The sequence below is a fragment of the Bidens hawaiensis genome, unplaced genomic scaffold (genome assembly GCF_021521415.1).
Source record: "Bidens hawaiensis isolate Kalapana, Puna unplaced genomic scaffold, B.hawaiensis_p1.1 tig00004478_1, whole genome shotgun sequence".
NCBI lineage: Eukaryota > Viridiplantae > Streptophyta > Magnoliopsida > Asterales > Asteraceae > Bidens > Bidens hawaiensis.
In genome coordinates, this window is record NW_027491271.1 from 45,727 (window position 1) to 65,672 (window position 19,946).

The following is a 19,946-nucleotide window of genomic DNA, read 5'->3' on the forward strand; positions in this document are numbered from 1 at the left end:
AGATTATCAGAAACTGAAAGTGTAAATCAAATTTTTAACAAGTGATTAGAATGAGATAAAACAGTTTCAAAAATCAAATTAAATTCAAAACACCTGCTAATGATGGCTTTGTATCTGTATGTCAGTTTGGATAAGATCCAGGTTGCTTTGTTTGAGAGAGACGTATGTGGTGGATCAAAAACAAACATCCTTCAGTATTCAATGGTGCTATTTTGGAAAAGTAATTCTGAAGGTATTTTTTTTAGTTTTGTGGACTCTTGTTACTCATTATTCTAGATTCATAGAAAGATTAAATGAGTAATACATTCATGCATGTGTCTTTTATCTTTTGCAGAAATCATAACATTTATATAAGAATATTAGGTGGCAATATGGGTGGGTTGGATAAAAGGTCAAAAGTTGGGATTTGATCATTATTACAAAACTTAAATTAGTGTTTCAGACTTTTATGCTCCTATACTTTTAGTTAGTCTTATACCTTGTATATTATGAAAAAGGCATTACTTTAAAGGTCGCTTTCCTGTATCAGATAACCAATGGTTTTCAAGATCATTGTTTGTTCTTGGAGGGCATATGATTGTGTGCATTGAGGATGTCTCTCAGTTCGGCTTTGATTCACAAGACACATATACCCCATACTTCTCCCTTGATACATGCTGCTCTATTGTCAATGCTTTGGAAATGGTAAACCTTCACCTGATTTACATGGTCTATTTTACATTCATGTGCAAAATATAGCCTGATTTTGATGATCAACATTGATCTTTTATGTTCAATACAAAATGTCTTTTACTTGCAATAAATAACGAGCTGGAAATAAACGGCCATGGTAGCATATACTGTAGTATTGTCTTGAGGGGCGAGATGGGTGGGTTGGGTAACGGGTCAAAACGGGTCTGGGTTAAAACGGAAACGGGCTAAACTGGGTTGGGTTGATATGCAATCATTTTTTCTCCATTTTTCGTATTTTCTAAGGAATTAATGCACTAATCATGATCAGGACAATAGCATTACCAGTTTACTACAATTAGGGGTTTTTGTTATTTAAATCAGACTCCGGAAAACCCGAAACTCGATCCGCCCCGGATTTGGATAATGAATCGAGTTCGGGGTCGGGTGTTGAGTATTCAAATTGGGACTCTTATCAGAATCGAATTCTTGATTTGGTTTCCGAATCGTATTCAACTCTTTGACTCTCAAACCAGTTCGACCCAAATATTCAAATTATATATGAATAATATACTTTTTACATTTTTTAAATAAATAAATACCCAAGTTTTTCAATTATATATATTATTTTATTTTAAACCTTTTTCTCATTTATTGTTTTAATTGAATCAATCCGAATCCGACCTGAATTCGAATCGATTTTTTATTTCGGTGCGAACTTGAATTCGGTTAAAAAAAATTCATGTTCGAATAACCCAATTTGAATAGTCCGAATAACCTGAAAACCTACCCGATGAACACCCCTAACTACAATAATAATCTAATTCCTTGAATATAGTTGATGTAGGAGGTTATATGTGTTAAAAGTTAAAAATCAATGTGGGCTGACTAAAAAATCTGTTTGGCCCATTACTCTCTAATCTCACCTTTTAATCCACCAAATTTGAGATCAAACACAATCCAAAATCCATATTGTCCCTGCAAAATAAGTAAACGGGTCAAAATTACCACCTCTTATCATAATCGATCTATTAGTTGGCCCATTGTCTTACTGCTCACAAAACCAAATTAACATCCTTCTTTTTTCAGGTTATAGACACGAAAGAGAGCTTTTGTGTGACATTAACGCTCAACTCTGTTACATCAGAGCTCTCCCGGTTAAACCTATCCCGAAAACCCGAAAACGGATCACTCAACAACCGGGGTGTAGCTGTGACTTGGAAACTGAGGTGGTTCAGTGAAAACGGTTTATTCAAATTCGTTGAACTCGTGAAGGCGCTCCATGACGGTGCGGGACCCGCGTCTCATTTGAACATAAAATACACGTCTTAACTCTGGTACATGTACTTGTTTGTAGAGTATGGTTTAGGTCCTTTTGCATTCATTTATTCGTTGATTCTGTTTTTGTTTTTCCTCTTATGGTTAGTCTTTGTGAATTGAGATAGTGTTTCTTGAAAAGATAGGTGGTTTTGTTTTGTACAGAATAATAATAATGTACAGTCTTCTTAAAGTGAGTGGAAGTACTATTTGTTTTTTTTACTACACGTGACAGTTATGATGATGATCATCATCATCGTACTCAGTATATCCCACCAATAGCAATGTATGGTAGGGTCTGAGGAGGGTAAGATGTAGACAGCCTTACCTCTATCTCATAGGGATAGAGAGGCTGCTTCCGGTGAGACCCCCGGCTCGATAGTAGTTTTGCATCAAGCCTTGGACATAAGGCACATAGCACTCAATCATCGGGACACCGGCTGATTGGTGCATGTGCCCTTGTCTTTCGGCTATCAACGCCACCACATGATGCCTGATTAACCTTCCGCAACTTTTAACGTTATTTTCATGAGATTAGTAAAATAACGTCAAAATTAGTGCAATTTTATTTTTGCCCACCCGAGGGTTCACACATATATACATTATATGCACGCACACAAATTAGAGCATCTACACGTGACAATTATGATATGACCCATTATTCAATAATGGGTTGGTTTTGGTAATTTTTGCTTGTTAAATGGGTTAATTCGGGTGTGCTTTTAAATTATACAATGGGTTGAAATTGGCTTTGCTGACTTAGGAAGTGTCCAAATGGGTTGGCAGTTTGGCATTTCCCGCTGCCATCTTCACTAGCAGCCATAAAAACAAATATAGCGGCTGACCATTTTGGTCAGAGCTCGTTTCAACCCTGTGTCCATTTTGGTCAGAGCTCGTTTCAACCCTGTGTCCATTTTGGTCAGAGCTCGTTCTGACCCGAACCAACTTTATACTTATGTTCATTCTGAGGTTCATAACTTCATATATATGGTGTATGTTGTAGCAGCCCACTGGTTACTAAATATGTGAAGGTGGATGATTACCCATGACTCATGAGATGTAATGTTTCATCGGTGGGTTGGCAAGTTTCAAATCCAATTTTATATATGTTTCAGTTGATAATCATTTTGAGATATATGTCAGTATATAATATACATGATTGATATATCAGTGTAACAATGATAAGAACAGTGTAGAATGAATAAATTAAGAGGGTGAGTATTCTAGCATGGGTATTTGAGAGTTTGGTTAGTAGGTTAAACCTCAGATAAATGGTTAGTAATCATTTTTAGTTTCTCTTAACAACATAAGTACATAACACCAAGGTCCAAGGCAAACCAATACTAGGGTTTGGTTCATGTTTGATTCCAAGGTTTGGGTTTGAGGCGTTTAATACATGTGACTTTTAGCATAAGTCGGGTAATGTTTGAGGCCTTTAAAACATGCAACTTTTAGTACGAGTTGAGTTAATTCAAAACTTCTAGAAGTATATAATATTGTAACACATTGATAGTGTCATGATTTAAGACAAAATTTGACATTTCAAGTAAAAGTTAAAAGGGGATTTGAAACCACTACGCCAAATAAAAAATATCACCAAGTAAAGACTAAAGATGACCGTAACATATTATTAAGAGTCTTGGATTTTTGTTAATATCACTAGAGTCTAGGATTGAGTGAAAGGTTTGGTTGGATTTGACATCGGTGGTTTTTAAGCAATCTTGTAAACTAAAGATTCCAGTCAAATTAGAAGGAAAAAAAAAGAATGTTTGTAAAATCAAAGTGATGACAACACCCCTATATGCTAAATGGACTTAATAAGATGTTAACAACCATATGCATATTAAGAATATGAACCTATGAGATTAGAGGGGTACAAAACCGGCTAATTTTTCAAACCGTACCGGCTAGTGTTTTGCATGGTCAAAACCAGTTTGACCCATATCGGTTTAAGCGTAGAACTTGTGAAACTGATCAAAACCGGTTTAACAAGTTTTAAGCGGTTTAAAACCGGTTTGAGGCAATTCAGTTTGGTTTTAAAACCGGTTTAGATGAAACTGATTTTAGATATGAACCAATCAGGTTTAGTTTTCGGTTAACCGGTTCCAGGCCAGTTTTTTTTACACCTCTCTGTATGAGATGATGCTAAATGGACTTAATAATATGTATTAACTAAAATTATTATGGAGAAGGATTTGATATTTTGATAAGATAATGAAGATTAGGCAATCTTTCAAATCCTACTCTCTAAAATCTAAATCAATGACAAAACATTTCAAATCTACATCAAACAAGTTTCTTATCAAATGCATGTATGATAAAAAAATCAGGGATTCATAGCATTTGAGACTATACATACATACGGAAGTTGGGCCTAAATTTGGATAATTATGTTAGTATTTATACGTCGTATCCTTTAAATTGATAGGTTAACTCAACTTCTATATACAAACACTTTTTATTTTTATTACCTGTATTCTGAGTATTTGGATTTAAATCATTATCAAATCTATACTTACTAAACCGATAACTAATACTATTAAATATCTATATGTAAATACCAAGTAATTGCTTTAAAAAAAACAACATTTTAAATATTTATATGTAAATACCAAGTAAGATCTTATTACCAGAACCCTCTATTGTTGGAAAATCAAAAACTCGCTTAAATACTTGGGCAAGTATTGGTGAACGATATGACTAACTAAACCTTAACTCTAAATAAAATAACATACAAATACTTTCAAGAATCTTAAATAACATATTACCCTTAAGCTATCGTCCGGTATACTTAACAAGTAAAATACATCTAAATACTCTTTTGAATTTAACCAATCAAATAATTAAAACAGGAATACTTCCGTCTACACTTTTTTATACTTCCAAAGCACCCACCAAGTTAACAAAACATATAAAAACACAAAACATGAAAAAAAACAAAGTAAAAGATATTACTAAACTACCCCACCCACCCCTTTTCAGTACACACTTGAATAATAATAATAATAATAATAATAATAATAATAATAATATTACTACAAACACTTGACACTTTGTTTCTCATCCTACAAATATTCATTCTTCAACATCATCTTAACCTCTCCAAACCTTCAAACATTTACCATCAGTATGATCACTCTCTCAGACTTCTACCATGTCATGACCGCAGTTGTCCCACTTTACGTAGCCATGATCTTAGCCTATGGCTCCGTAAAATGGTGGAAAATCTTTACACCCGACCAATGCTCCGGCATTAACCGCTTTGTGGCGTTGTTTGCGGTGCCGCTGCTTTCGTTCCACTTCATTTCCACTAATAACCCTTATAAGATGAACCTGAGGTTCATCGCGGCCGATACCCTCCAGAAACTTGTCGTTCTGGGAGTACTGGCCGCGGTGAGTAATCTAACCAACTTGGTTAGTTTGGAATGGTCGATAACGTTCTTTTCGTTATCGGCCTTACCGAACACCCTTGTGATGGGCATTCCTTTACTTAAAGGCATGTATGGTGGCGAGTCGGGTAGTTTGATGGTGCAAATTGTGGTCTTGCAATGTATCATTTGGTATACATTGATGTTGTTCTTGTTCGAGTTTCGTGGGGCCCGGTTGCTCATTTCAGAGCAGTTCCCGGGTGGGACGGCTGGGGCGATCGCCTCGATCCATGTCGATTCGGATATTATGTCGTTGGATGGACGACAAGTGTTGGAAACTGAAACAGAGATTAAAGAGGATGGGAAGTTACATGTCACGGTCCGGAAATCCAACGCCTCGAGATCCGACGTGTTCTCGAGGCGCTCGCAGGGGATAACGCCTCGCCCGTCTAATTTGACAAATGCAGAGATTTACTCTCTGCAGTCGTCTAGGAACCCGACCCCCAGAGGGTCGAGTTTTAATCATACTGATTTTTATTCTATGGCGGCGTGTGGGAGGAACTCAAATTTTGGGGCCGCTGACGTGTATGGGCCTCCGGTGTCCAGAGGCCCAACTCCTCGGTCTTCCAACTATGAAGGGGAAGGCGGAGGAGGGAGTGGGGCTAATAAGTCCCGCTTTCATCACGGGGTGCTGGGTGGGAATTACCCAGCACCCAACCCTGGTATGTTTTCTCCGTCAACGGGGAAACCAAATGACCCGTTGACCAAAAAAGTCAACGGTCATAAACCTGACGAGGGTTCGAATGATCTACACATGTTTGTTTGGAGCTCGAGTGCTTCCCCGGTTTCTGACGTATTTGCGGCCCCCGAATACGGAGCACTTGACCATCAAAATACAAAAGATATAAAAGTTCCCATATCACCCGTAAAGGGTTCTTTTTTCTCCTTTTTATTCTATTAAGATATTTGACACAATATTCGCTTTTTCCTAAGTTAATAACGTGTTACTTTTTTTTATCTTAGGTAACGGAGAAGAGTACTTGGAGAGTTACGGAAATAACAACATAAACATGGAAGGGACGGGTGAAGGGCTCGTTGTGAGCAAGGCAATGCCGCCAACGAGCGTGATGACTAGGCTAATATTGATCATGGTGTGGAGGAAACTGATTCGAAACCCGAATACTTATTCGAGCTTGATTGGTATCATATGGTCTCTAGTATGTTTCAGGTACAAGCTAGCTAGCTACTAAATACATGTAGCATATGTTTTTTAATCTTATGTATTAATGTAAATATATGTTTGTTTAATAAATTTGGACAGATGGAATGTAGAAATGCCTGCAATCATATCAAAGTCCATTTCAATATTGTCTGATGCAGGGCTTGGCATGGCTATGTTCAGTCTTGGTTAGTACTAAACTAACATTCTCTTCGAGTTAAGTGCCATTTTAGTACATGTGGTTTGACCAACGACGTAACTTTAGTACTTATTCTTTGTTTTGTGCAAATGGTTACCTCAGTTTTAAAAAACTTGCATTTTAGTACCTTTTTTAACCCCGTCAATTTTCATCCGTTAAGTCCAGGGTATTTACGTAATTTCATAAGTTAAATGAGGGATATTTTGGTAATTTCGCTACTATATTTTTGTTTTCCATTTTTTCTCCTTTTCTCTCTCCTCGTCTTTAAAACTCTTTCCCCCAATTCATCATCTTATAAACCCTAATTCCTTAAACTTCCAATAAACATTAATTCCTCAAAATCGATCATAATTATGTGCAGGTTCGCCAACCATCATTTGAATATCCTATACATCATATAATCCCCTTCTTCTTCTTCTTCACAAAACACAATGGTGGTCGGCATCGACACACCCAGCCTAGGCATCATATAATCCCGCCTCTCCAACAACGACACCGACACACCCAGCCTCGGCATCCCACTGTACCAATGGTGGTCGGAATCCCCAACGGGCCCAGCGTCAATTTCTCCGGCAGACCCATCTTGACCTCTTTCTCCGGCAGACCCATCTCCGCCGCCACCGGATACCTACAAGCCATCCTCACGACATCCCGTTCAACCGGACGTTGTGGGGGTTGATTGCTTCTGGGCTGTTGAAGATGATGATGAGGGAAATGGTATTTTGGTCATGGATATTTGTCTTCTTAGGTGAGATGAGGTTGTAGTGGGTGTTGCTTATTACTGAGGAATGAAGAAGATGATGAGGGAAAGCGTTTTAGAACACTTAGATTTGTAGATGGAGATGAGTGTTTGAATATGGATATTGAGGATGAATTTGGATGATGGATGAGTGGATGATAAATATTCTTATTATTATCATAATATTTTCAATATAAAAAGAGGAGAGAAAAAATAAAAGAAAAGGACAAATAATAATGAAATTACGTAAATACCCTGGGCTTAACGGATGAAAATTGACGGGGTTAAAAAAGATACTAAAAATGCAAGTTTTTTAAAACTGAGGTAGCCATTTACACAAAATAAAAAATAGGTATTAAAGTTGTGTCGTTGGTCAAACCACATGTACTAAAATAACACTTAACTCTATATCATGTCTTGTTCCACTTAGGCTGAGGGGTGTGGGGGCTCTAACGGGGGCGCGAGTGGGGGCTCCAGCCAATAATATTGTGACGTGTGGCAGAGAGAGAAACTGGATAATGGGGGTGCTGGAGCCCCTGGCCCTGGTGTGGAGGGGCTCCAGCGGATTTTTTTTTATTTTTTTATAAATATATTCAAAAAACGTATTATTAAAAAAACTCATAAATTATTAAAAAAACACACATTTTTTTTAAAATTCAAATTACAAAAAAAAACATACTAAAAATTAAACAAACAATAATACTTAATAATAACACTAATCTAATACAAGATCATCGGGTCGCCTCGCCCACAAATGTTCAACCAACTCATGTCGAAGATCCCCGTGTATCTCACGGCTCTTGATATTTGCTATGTTATGAAGTCTTTTTTGATCACTGATTGTGGACGGTTGTGGCGGAATGTCACCTTGGTAGTTTTGGCAGATAGCTTTGCCCTCGTCTTCTAACGTCATGTTGTGTAGGATCAGACACGTGTAGACGACGGTTGCGGTCAAAACTCCCCCTACATGTGTAGGGCTTGATTTTGCAAGAGATCGACCACGGTTGCGGTCAAAACTCCCCTTACATGAAGAAGCAAATCATCCTCTTCGGAGGAGTCGGAATCAGACGAGTACGACGACATTATTTTAAAAAAAAAAATTGGGAAGATGGGTTGATTTTGGGTTTTATTTTGAAGTTGTGGTGATTGATATGGGTGAAATGAGGTATTTTATAGATGAAATGGGGTATTATACAGGAGTTTGGGATATTATATAAGGATTTTAAGGTTTTTTCTTTTAAAAATAATGAGCTCCAACGGCTATTTCTCTCGAGCTCAACGACTCTTTCTCTCTCTTCTCCCGCGACCACACTCACGCCTGCCTGGGGGCTCGCGCTCGCGCCCCGTTCGCGCCCCGGTGGTGTGGGGTTAGCGCCTGGGGGCGCGAGCGGAGGGGCTCTCGCGCCCAGGTTAGCGCCCCACACCCCTCAGCCTTACATGCAACACCTTATAAACCTATGATTATATCTCCTTATTTTATCTTTATTTTGATGTGACATATAATTAATTTATTATGTATAAACTTATGTAGTTTTTTTAATAATATATATTTTATAAAAGCTGTTAAGAATAATAATAATAATAAAGGTGTGTGATTTTGAAAAAGAATCTTTCTAAAAAGAGAACCTTTGTATTTCTTGGACTGTTTAAATTAAAATTAAAAAATAGTATATTTCTTGGATATTTAAGTAATTTATTTGTTCAAACAGGTTTATGTTTTAATAAGCAGTTTTACGTATAAATGTATAATCAATGTTTGTTTAGTAATATATAAATATAAATAGATATAATTAATTTATTAGTTACAAAAGGTATTTTTTAATGTGACACACACTTTAATAGTTTGGTCATAATTTGGTCTCTTTTATTCTCCTCACGCGTGAATGATTTTGAAAAATGTATTCAAGTTGGTGATGCATGCCCATTTGAATTAAGAAGGAAAACGACATGGGAGTCTTATGTTGTCTGATTCCTTTTGAATTTTTGTACCTTCCCTCTGCTTTAAAAAAACAAATTAAATAAAACAATTTATTACATATTTATTTTAGACTATCATATTATTATGTGAATACCAGGGGTTTTTATTTTTATATTTAAGCAGTTCGTGATTTATAGCTCGCTTAAAAACAATTCGAGTCAAGCTAGTTCAGTTTATAAACAAGTTGAGATTGATCAAGTGGAAGTTCGCTACGTTAAGCTAATAAAGTATATTAGTTATGACCAGATTCTATTTAAAATAGTCTATATAATATGGCTCATGAGGTCACTAAAAGCCACCTAAATATAAATTTGTATCAATAAATGTTAGTTTCAGTTAAAACAAGTTAGTTCATCTAGTGACAACTGGTTGTTTTTTTACAAGCCAAGCTCAAACTTATACTTAAGCTGTTAAGAATAAACTTATATAGAAAAACTTAAGTAAATAGAAGATGGTTGAATATTATTATTAAGTGTTGAAAACTATTCTAATATTTTTGAAACTATTATTATTTAAAAAAAATATATATATATATAATAAAAGAAAGAGAGAGAGAGAGAAAGAGAGATATTGGAATTAGTTAGGCACGGCGGTGATGATGAGTATGAGTACGAGTACGAGTACGAGTACGAGTACGAGTACGATTATGAGTATGATTACATTGCAAAGAAAGAAAAGGGTAGTGGTGTGGTGGGGATGATGATGTAAAGTTGTTTTAGACTGTCGGGGCCAAATCAAAAGTAAAAGACTTAACTTGACTGATCATGGCCGTCAATGGGAATCTACATTTTCTGACCCCTAAGGCTATTTTCGTAATATCACATCAACACATTTTCTTTATAATTATTTCATATTCTTTTTCTTCTACTTTTGTTTCCTTTTTTTCAATTTAAGACTGCTACATTATACCTTTATTTTTATAAAGATTTATTCCTGTCTGTTTTATTATGTAAATGTCTTTTAACATGAGTAACTTTTTGATTTAGAAAAGTTACACCTTTAGCATTTTTCGTTCTTTATTTTAGTGCTTAGGCTAAACGGATTCGAATAACTAACGGACCTAAATGTTTCATCTTGTTCATTGTAGTCTTTAAGAAAACGACACATTTAGAACCTCAAGTTCACTAGTTGTGTTAAATGTGTCGCTTTCGTCTCAAATCCAAAACCTCTACTAGAAGGATTTAGTGTCTTCCTTGCGTCACCCCTTTAATTATTTAAGTTTAAAACTTATTTTGTTATTTCAATTTTCAATAAGGGAATCTTTTAATTTGTTATTATTAATTTATAAAAATATAATTTTTTTTTGTAAACAGGTTTGTTTATGGCATTACAACCAAAGATCATAGCATGTGGAAATAGAAGGGCAAGTTTGGCGATGGGTGTAAGATTCCTTGTGGGTCCCATTGTCATGGCAATCGTCTCTTACCCTGTTGGCTTACGTGGCGTCCTCTTACGCATTGCCATTGTCCAGGTCATCTTTTCTTCTCCCTTCTTTAAATAATAATAAAAATATTATACTTTTATACCATTTTATTTTATAAAAAAGATGAATGATATTGAGGGTCATGTGAAAGTCACGTGGAGGCATATCCATGCCTTGATCAAAGCAAAACAAAGCGTGCATCATTTTATTTAATTACACATTAATCCGACACTACCATTTTGTCTGCCACTCTTTCTCCTTTTTATTGTTTTTTTAATCTAACATTAAAAGCATACATGTCTACTTAAATAAATAATTATTCTCAAATAATATTTTGTTTTTGTTATCCAAATCTATGTATAAGATCAAATCATGAATTTCATATATGTTATCTTTTTAATATCTTAAAAGAATTCTAAACAATAAACTATAACTTAAATTATATAAAATGAACTAATATTTATCTAAATGCAATATTTAAAAGAGGAAGGACACTTTAAACTCCAAAACCACGTGTTAATGTAAAAGTAAAGTCGGATGATATGATGATTTTTTAACTTTATTAAAAGATTGATTGATATGATAAATAATCAATATAACTTCTCAATTAAAAAAAAGTTTATTAAGGTTGTTTTAATATATTGAAGTCTTTGAACCTCTTTACAATACATGTCTAAGCGAAACCAACGATTAACATTAGTTAACATGATTCACGTATGCTCTTTTGATGACGTAAAACACTATCTCGTCAATTACTGAACGATTTCAATTTTTAAAACATTAGTTCATTTTAACATATGTTTACACATGAAATATTACTTTATCAAAGTATGACGTGTTTAAAGGTTACCAAAAGAGCAGTGTTTTAGCGGTACTCAATTATAGTGGATGTAATTACCATTTACAATGGTTTCTTGTATTAATAAGTTTGATTCTTGTGCAAATATAGTCCCTTAAGTTTGTTGTATTGTGATAAAGTTGTAAAATAAAAACAAACATGCAGGCTGCTTTGCCACAGGGTATTGTCCCCTTTGTCTTTGCTAAGGAGTACAATGTCCACCCTGATATCCTCAGCACTGGGTAACCTTCTGCTTTGCTTTTCTTTTCTTTTCTTTTACTTTCACTTTACTTTTTCCTTTTTGCCCCAAAATATATTCCTTTTCTCACTTTTTACATCAATATCTGGATTTTTTTTTCATTTATTCTTTATTTAGCTTTTATACCTTATTAAATATTAAAGTTGATTTTTAGCTAAATGAAAAAAAATTAAACATTTTAATAATTTGGAGCTTTACAAAAATGGTTTTCTTAATGTCCCCAAACTTTACAAAATAAAGTATCTGAATATATTAAAGTTAGGATATTTTTTAAATATTTAAATACATGGTTAAGATGCGTTTGTTTTTATCTGCATTTTGATATAAATGTTATCACAAATGAGCCGTATCAAGCCTAATTATTTTCATATGATTGTTGTAGGGTTATATTTGGAATGCTGATCGCTTTACCCATCACGCTTTTGTACTACGTTTTGTTGGGATTGAAATATTAGACAAGGATGTCGTTATCATAATATGGTGGAAAAATACAACACGCGCATGCTCGAAAGAAGTTGGTTATGTAGTCGTAAGGTTCTTAGTTGCTAGAAATAGAAAAAAGATGGTGGTTGCTTAAATGAAATTCGTTCCACATTGTTTTGTCGAGTTAATGTCACACGACAAAATGTTAAACTCGCTTTCGTTAATTAGTTTATGTATTTATGTTGATTTACATTATTTTCATATCAATTGTGACCCTATTCAAAAGGTGGCTAATTAGCACCATCAAAAAGGGTTCATAAGTTGCAACAACTTTAAAAAGCGAGTCAACTGAGTCAAACAAGTTTACAAGTTTGAACTTTTAAATGTATAAAAAATATTATAAACGAGTCAAAACTCTCTTAGTGAAACAATAAATTTGATTATTGTTGGCCAATAGCCTTTAGTTGGGATTATTAAAATCCAATAAACCTTTATAAAATCATTGTATAAATTTAATCGAAAAATAAAGAAAGACGATATACCCGACCCTCTAAAACAGCCGGGTTCGGGTTCTTCATGCTTGAAGAAACCGAAAAACATAAAACAAAAAAATAATAACATATAAGAAAACAAAAACAGAATGACAATTGACAACAATAATACAACATTTTCAATCATCATTAAAACTTCAAACCTTTATTTTCCCTCCTGGTTCGCCGTTGTCGTCATCATCATCATCGTCGTCGTCGTCTTCACCGGGAACAAAACTCGGGAGCGTTAATAATGTGTTCAACCGCGAAACGCCTTCAAGGGCAGACCAGTCTTTTCCTGTTTCTGTATTCATGGTGGATGATGACTCATCTTCATGCATGTTTGTTCCTTGGTTCGGTTTGGCGGTTGGTGATGAATCTAAGCCAAGAAACAGGCACACAACAGCACAATCATCAACTTTAGAAGTTGGGAATTTGTGCATACAGGAATGAACGGCTGATTCCACTGCTGCTTGAGCTGCACGAGAATGTGGTTCGGTGGAAGCTACAATTTCAATCACTTCTTCGTTTGAAAGCACGTCCCAAACCTGTCAATGTATTAAAAGAATAAATATAAATTCGTTCTTATGATTTATGAATGGGATGATTTAAGGGTGCGGACAAGCTAAATCGCTTGTGAGCTGCTCGAGATTGGCTCGTTAAAAGCTTGAACTGAGTCGAGTTTAAACAAGACAAGCCCAAGCTTGAGCTAAGGGGGTAAATGAGTCGAGCTGAGCCTGGGCTTGCCTAAGTTTTAGCTCGGATCGTTTAACAGACGAGAACTAGAGCTCGACTCCTTTCGAGTTTTACTTCTAAAGCTCATGCTCGGCCCATGAGTTTCCTTTACAAGCTTATTTACTGATTAATTTATATATGTATTTTTAATAGTTTATATATATATATATATTTATAATTGAAAATCTATATATAAATAATATATGTATATTTAGTTAATTTTATCTTAATTTTATAGATAAGTATAAATAATAATAAATATACTATATATATTAAATATAATTATATAATTTTGGCTTGTAAGCTGGCGCGAGCTCGATAAGTGAAGTTTGGATCGGGATGTTTATTAACCAAGCTCATTATATAAATATATCTTATATAATTACATAATTAGAATAGATATAACTAATAATGGATATTATGTTACATTCATTATTATAAATATATATAATAAATATTTATGTACACATATGAAGTCATTAATAAATGAGCTTTGGATATAGAGCTTGAAACGAGCCTGGCTTGAGCTCAAGCCGATCCTGGGATTGAAATATCTCTCACAAGCCATGCTAAATCTTTGAATACAGAGCTTGAAATGAGCACAAGCTTTGTTAACCTAAACGAGCTGAGACTCAGCTCAGCTCGTTTACACCCATAGGTTGATTAGAATCATGCTTGTTCCCTACCGGTCAAACATGTAAAATGATAACTATTACCTTAAACTACATATTTTTAAAACTATAAAAATCTTGTAATCATATCAACTATCAATCATTTATAAAAAAGTTTAATATTTGGAGAAAAAGACATTTTGCCACCTATAATCATAACGGTTGCAACAAGATTAAAATTTTCATACCCCATCGGTTGCAAGGACAACAAACTCGTCTTGTTCCGTAAGGCATCGATATGAAACTTGAGGGACAGAAATGAGACCAAAATCCTTGAGACAAAAATCCCCAAAAGCGCGAGCCATGGCCAGCCCAGGAGAGTCATGGTTCGGTAGCCAAACTCTAGCCACTTCCGGCTCATCCCGTAATGCAAACACGCGCCCTTTACATTTACGGATCCGCTCAGCTTCCTCTGCACATGTAAAACAATAAATCAGTAAAAATAACAAACCAACTTATACTTTTAAGGAACCGGGTTCTATATATTTATTAGGTTTTTATGTCAAACAGGTAAAAAGTGTAATTAGCTAAATAGAAAACATATCAAACGGGTCAAAAGATGAAAGTATGTTTCTATGTCTACCTAGTACCTCCTATATCATTTTGTTTAAGAGAATTACATTACTTATTAATAATTAGAAGAAAAAAGATGAACACGTTTCATGATCGCAACCTTTTTCAACCCACGCTAAAAGATTTTACACATTATCACCCTTTAAGAGGCCAGCCTCACTTTACGGGTGTTAAATGGGTCATGTTCGGCAGGTTGAACCCAACATGAACTTGAAAATCGTACCACACGCATGTACCAAAACATGACATGAGATTCAACCCAAATTTTTTTTATTATTTTTTTGTTGCATTTAAATATATTAAATTGTATTACTAGATTAGGGTTTATTAGTAAGAGCCCACGTGCCCATTATGTTAGTCAGGGTTTTGTTATGATGTCCATATATTGTATCTTAATCCTTCAATAATGATCAACCAATATTTTACCATCTTACAAAATACTCTAAAATACTGGTTTACAACAAAATATGCAAATGTATATAATATAATTACATTTACACTACAAAACTTGATTCTCGTTTCTCCTTTAATTTTAATATTTCATAAAATACTTAATATAATTTACAACATATTACACCCCCAAAATATAACTATCAAATTAATCGGGTTAAACTGGTCGAACCCCCTCGACACAAATCCAAACAAGAGATGGACCTCGAAAATCATGTTAGACACATGAACCCGATGACACGAACACGACTTGTTTAACTTGAAATATTGTTTTATACCTTTTGCCTTTTAGTACGCTGAAATTACAAGTTTACGATAAAAATACAGATATATAAAAAAATAATTGCGTTTGAACTAGCAAACTTGATGCACATTTCTCCTTTTAACTTTTAAAGTTTGTCATAAAATACTCAAATCAGTTTGACTTATGACATAAACCACTTTAAAAAAAAATAAGTATACAGCTAACTGGGTTTACATGTCAATCTACAAACAGGCCAGGTTGGCATTAACACAACCCGTTTAGCTAAATGTTTGTGTGCGCTCGACCCAAAAATGAGACGAACCCGTTTAGCCTAAATCCAAACTCACAAAATCCGTGCTAGGTTCATGTCATGTCATAAATTCACACCCTTACCTATTTTACCACAACACCACCTATAATATCCATATTCCATACTGCTCAAAACTCCATCAAAAAATAAAATAAATACAAACGAATAAAGAACCTGGAAGGCTTGGTTTAAGATCCACTGTCAACTGAACAGGTACACGCGAGTCATCTTTACCTCGTGTACACAACACAGCCCTTGAGTCCCCAATGTTTCCAATTATAAGATGTTGACCCTAAAGTCAAAAAAAAAAAAACACTTGCTTAATTACATTAAAAAACCCAAAAAACCGAATTAACTTTTTTCAAAATTAACCATCTGACCTGTTTAATCAACGTTACAGCAGTCGTCCCGCTACAAAAACAATCAAGATTTTCGTACATACTTAACTCTCTATCCATCACCTTACACGCCTTCAAAAACGATTCCTTCAATGTTTGAAAGATTTCCGGATTCTTATCGGCTTCTTCAAAAGTCATTGAGGTCTCAACAGGTGAATTAAAGGATGTTTCTTCAGAGTTTAAGGTTCCAACAATTTCACGAAGCACATCATTGGCGTTTTTAAGATTAACTTCCCAGTGTTCACTTAGCTTTAATGGTAGCGAATCTCGCACCCTTTTAGCAACCATGTGACCGAATGGACCGTGACCGTCAAACACACCACAGAACACTGTGTCGGTTCTTGACCCGAAATTCTGAAAAGTTGCAGTGTTAGAATAAATATGAATTACATGGTTGAAAATCACTTTCAAAACATACATTAACCCCCCCCCCCCCACCCCCAATGTGAGTGTACTTAGGCCTGTAAACAAACTGAGAACTTTCAGTGAACAGTGTGGTGAGAAGTTCGTTTATATAATAAACAAACGAAATTGAACAAAAACAAATTGCTCATTAAGTTAAACGAACGTACACGAACACATGTCTCATTCGTTCATTTATGTTAGTAATTATATTTGTCCATTTGAATTCGTCTATTTATTCAGTTAGTTTCAGTTCGTTAATATATTCATTTAAAATTTTTGGGCCCATTACAACCCAGTCTAGTTTTAATAATCCTTTAGGCCCAATAAATTTGTCAAACACTATCTCTTAGGGGTGTGCACTAAACTGAAATAACTGGCATAACCGAGCCAGCCCAAAACTGATGGTTTGTCTTATGGTTTTCCAAAAACCGAATCGGTTTTTTTTATTGAATTCATGAATTATAAACTTTATTTCTGAATGTTAAGTATTATTATTATAAACAATAATGGTACTTTCTTTCCATACTTATAGTATTATTATTATTTGTACTACTACTATTATTATTATTATTTTATTTTTTTTTTACTGTTGAACTTTGATTTCCTTATATTGCCCCATACATATGTATCCTAGAGCTGAGGGCCTCTCCGAAAGCCACCTCTTTATCCCTTTGGATAGAGGTACGGTGTGCCTATATCCCACCCTCCCCAGACCCTACTTATAGCTTTGCTGTTGGTGGGACTCCACTTGGTATGATTGATTGATTGATTTATTTCTGAATGTTAAGTAACGATAAAAAAATAACAAATGGTGTAGCCCAAAGATTTGTAGCCCAAGTGTGTAACAAGCAATTATCATTAACTGAAAACATCAGGCCCAAATTCATTATTTTGAGCCATTTTTTGTGGCTCAAAAATTTCAAGCCAAAATGGCAAAAACAAAAAAACCAAACCAAACCAAACCCATTGTGAACAACAAAAAAACCGAAACAGAGTTGTCTTAAAATTCGGTTTCGTTCGGTTTGAGCCAAAACCGTCCCATGCACACCACTCTAAATCAATCAATTCGAAAACTAATCAATCCAAGATCAGAAGAACAAACCTCCCAAACGATCATGGCATCTTGATTGGTTCCTTTCTTGCCTTGTTGAGTAAAAAGTGAAGCAACCTCACTAGACCCGTTCAAGAACATCCGGCTTGCAATTCTATGAAGTTGTTCTTCCTTGCGCCTATCAAGCCAAGGTGGCCTTTTTCTTGATTTTTTTCCATTTTTACCCCTGGGAGTCGGTATTGGAGATGTCGGGACAGGGTTCCTGCTTTCTGTAGAGAAGCAGGACCCCATCCTCAGGGCCTGGACAATGCTTAATATGCACTCCAGACCACCAACCGAAACCAACACTCGGTTCTCAACTGATGGATCCGTTGTAGATTCCGTATGCAAACACCAAATTCTTGATTTCTTACTTCTAGAAATGAACAAGCAGCAATCTGAGAAATATGTAAGTTACTAACTTTAGTGCAGTTTATGATTTTAAAACATGTTTCTTCAAGTTTTGAACATAACCAATTGGAATTAATCCACAAAGATAGTTCTTGAAAAGTAGGGGTGTAAATGAGCCAAGTTTATGACTTTATGTAACTTTTATTATATATTATTATGATAAAAATAACAAAATGATATAGAGTTGAAAAAAAAACGCGCTAGCACACCGTTAAAAAAAAGCCGCTAACGCGCAGTTATAATTTTCTAAATGCAATGTTATAATTATATTTTGTATACTTTTTAGCAGAACTCTTCACATAATATATACTATGTTATGTATAAAATTACAACTATTAATATGCGTAAATATATATAGATTAATAAAAAATAGTAAACGAGCCCAGCTCAAGCTCTTGTAAGCTAAACCAGCTGAGCTCGGGCACGGATCGACTCGTTTGCACCTCTGTAAAAAAATTGGAATCAAGAACTCAAAACCCTTAAAACACAATTCTCATGAACTAAATCAAGAATATCACTTCAATTCTGAACATACCCAAATGCAATTAAGCTATAAATCTTAGAAATCAACAAATTAAAAACTTCAAACTAAAATTAGATATCAGTTCTGAACATACCCAGATGCAGCAACTAAGCCTCAGATTGCTTGAAACCAATAATTGTTACAAACCCAATTGCAATTAATGGAATAATAATAATAATAATACAGATAGATATAGATATATAGCAGAAATAAATAAATAAATGTATGTATGTACCTGAATGAAGCAGATCCCAAGTTGCAAAAAATATCCAACAACCTTTAAAAGATTCCAAATTATTCAAATATTAGGCTGAGGGGTGGGGGGCCTTTAATGGGGGCTCCAACCAATAATATTATAACGTGTGACAGAGAGAGAAACTGGATAAGGGGGGTGTTGGAGCCCCCGTTAGAGCCCTGGTGTGGAGGGGCTCCAGCGAATTTTTTTTTATTTTTTTATAAATATATTCAAACAACGTATTATTAAAAAAACTCATAAATTATTAAAAAAACACACATTAATAAGAAAAACACATTAATATCTAAAAATAAAATAAAAATTAAAGTACTAAAAAAAACATTCTTTTTATTCTTCGGCTTGGTCTTCTTCGATCAACCTCTTTCGGATACGTTCCTTTTGCTTTTCCATTAGCATTTGATCGACCGGATTTAGGTTACTGAAGTCTCTAGTAAGAAAGTCCAAATCTTTCATTCGACTTTTTTCCTTTTTGTCATTAGAGACCACCTCCATGGTTTTGTTGAATTTATTGAGGGATTCAACAAGATTGACGATGTTTACGGCTTCCCCCTCAGCCGGTTTTTTCCCCTTGGCGTCCCTTCCCAATGGCCGCCTCCTCGGCGGTGAAGACGTTTCCTCCTCCGCAATGTTTAGGTCGAATCCAACGCGGCAATCCGACCCGGTTGAAGTGCTATACGCTCCAGACGAACTAGTTTTAGTCCGTTTCGGCCCAACTTCCGCATCAACGTCCGGCGCCACCCGCTCAACCCACTTGGAACACCTTTTCAACCTCTCCCACAACTTTAAATCGTCCCACGTCTTCACCATCCCATACCTCCGCAAACACTCCTGCTTCCACTCTTCGACCGTGAAATTGTAAACCGCCAAATCATCACTGCCACTTGGTCTCATACGACCGCTGTTCCTGTTGAAAAGATT

At 35.1% G+C, this 19,946-nt stretch overlaps 3 protein-coding genes across 5 annotated transcripts; 2 read left to right on the forward strand and 1 right to left on the reverse strand.

Annotated features, from left to right (window-relative positions):
• The first annotated feature begins 5 nt into the window (after nucleotides 1-5).
• On the forward strand, nucleotides 6-2,205 carry LOC143626708 (uncharacterized). Its single transcript, XM_077096699.1, has 3 exons — nucleotides 6-232; nucleotides 530-684; nucleotides 1,759-2,205. The coding sequence occupies exons 1-3, from the start codon at nucleotides 100-102 to the stop codon at nucleotides 1,999-2,001; spliced, it is 531 nt and encodes a 176-aa protein (XP_076952814.1). The 5' UTR covers nucleotides 6-99; the 3' UTR covers nucleotides 2,002-2,205.
• A 2,849-nt stretch (nucleotides 2,206-5,054) lies between these two features.
• Nucleotides 5,055-12,702, forward strand: LOC143626709 (auxin efflux carrier component 1-like). Its single transcript, XM_077096700.1, has 6 exons — nucleotides 5,055-6,286; nucleotides 6,378-6,582; nucleotides 6,676-6,761; nucleotides 10,803-10,960; nucleotides 11,916-11,992; nucleotides 12,392-12,702. The coding sequence occupies exons 1-6, from the start codon at nucleotides 5,116-5,118 to the stop codon at nucleotides 12,462-12,464; spliced, it is 1,770 nt and encodes a 589-aa protein (XP_076952815.1). The 5' UTR covers nucleotides 5,055-5,115; the 3' UTR covers nucleotides 12,465-12,702.
• Nucleotides 12,703-13,033: 331 nt separating this feature from the next.
• LOC143626710 (putative protein phosphatase 2C 33) lies at nucleotides 13,034-19,080 on the reverse strand. 3 transcript variants are annotated; one of them, XM_077096701.1, is made up of 6 exons: nucleotides 19,008-19,080; nucleotides 17,851-18,214; nucleotides 16,326-16,697; nucleotides 16,120-16,237; nucleotides 14,557-14,780; nucleotides 13,034-13,510 (listed from the first exon to the last, which is right to left on the reverse strand). In XM_077096701.1, the coding sequence occupies exons 2-6, from the start codon at nucleotides 18,088-18,090 to the stop codon at nucleotides 13,121-13,123; spliced, it is 1,344 nt and encodes a 447-aa protein (XP_076952816.1). In that variant the 5' UTR covers nucleotides 18,091-18,214; nucleotides 19,008-19,080; the 3' UTR covers nucleotides 13,034-13,120. The 3 variants fall into 3 exon arrangements, with proteins under 3 accessions (XP_076952816.1, XP_076952817.1, XP_076952818.1); XM_077096702.1 differs by having other exon boundaries at nucleotides 17,851-18,199; nucleotides 19,008-19,067; XM_077096703.1 differs by lacking the exon at nucleotides 19,008-19,080 and adding an exon at nucleotides 18,867-18,986 and having other exon boundaries at nucleotides 17,851-18,199.
• Nucleotides 19,081-19,946: the final 866 nt, after the last annotated feature.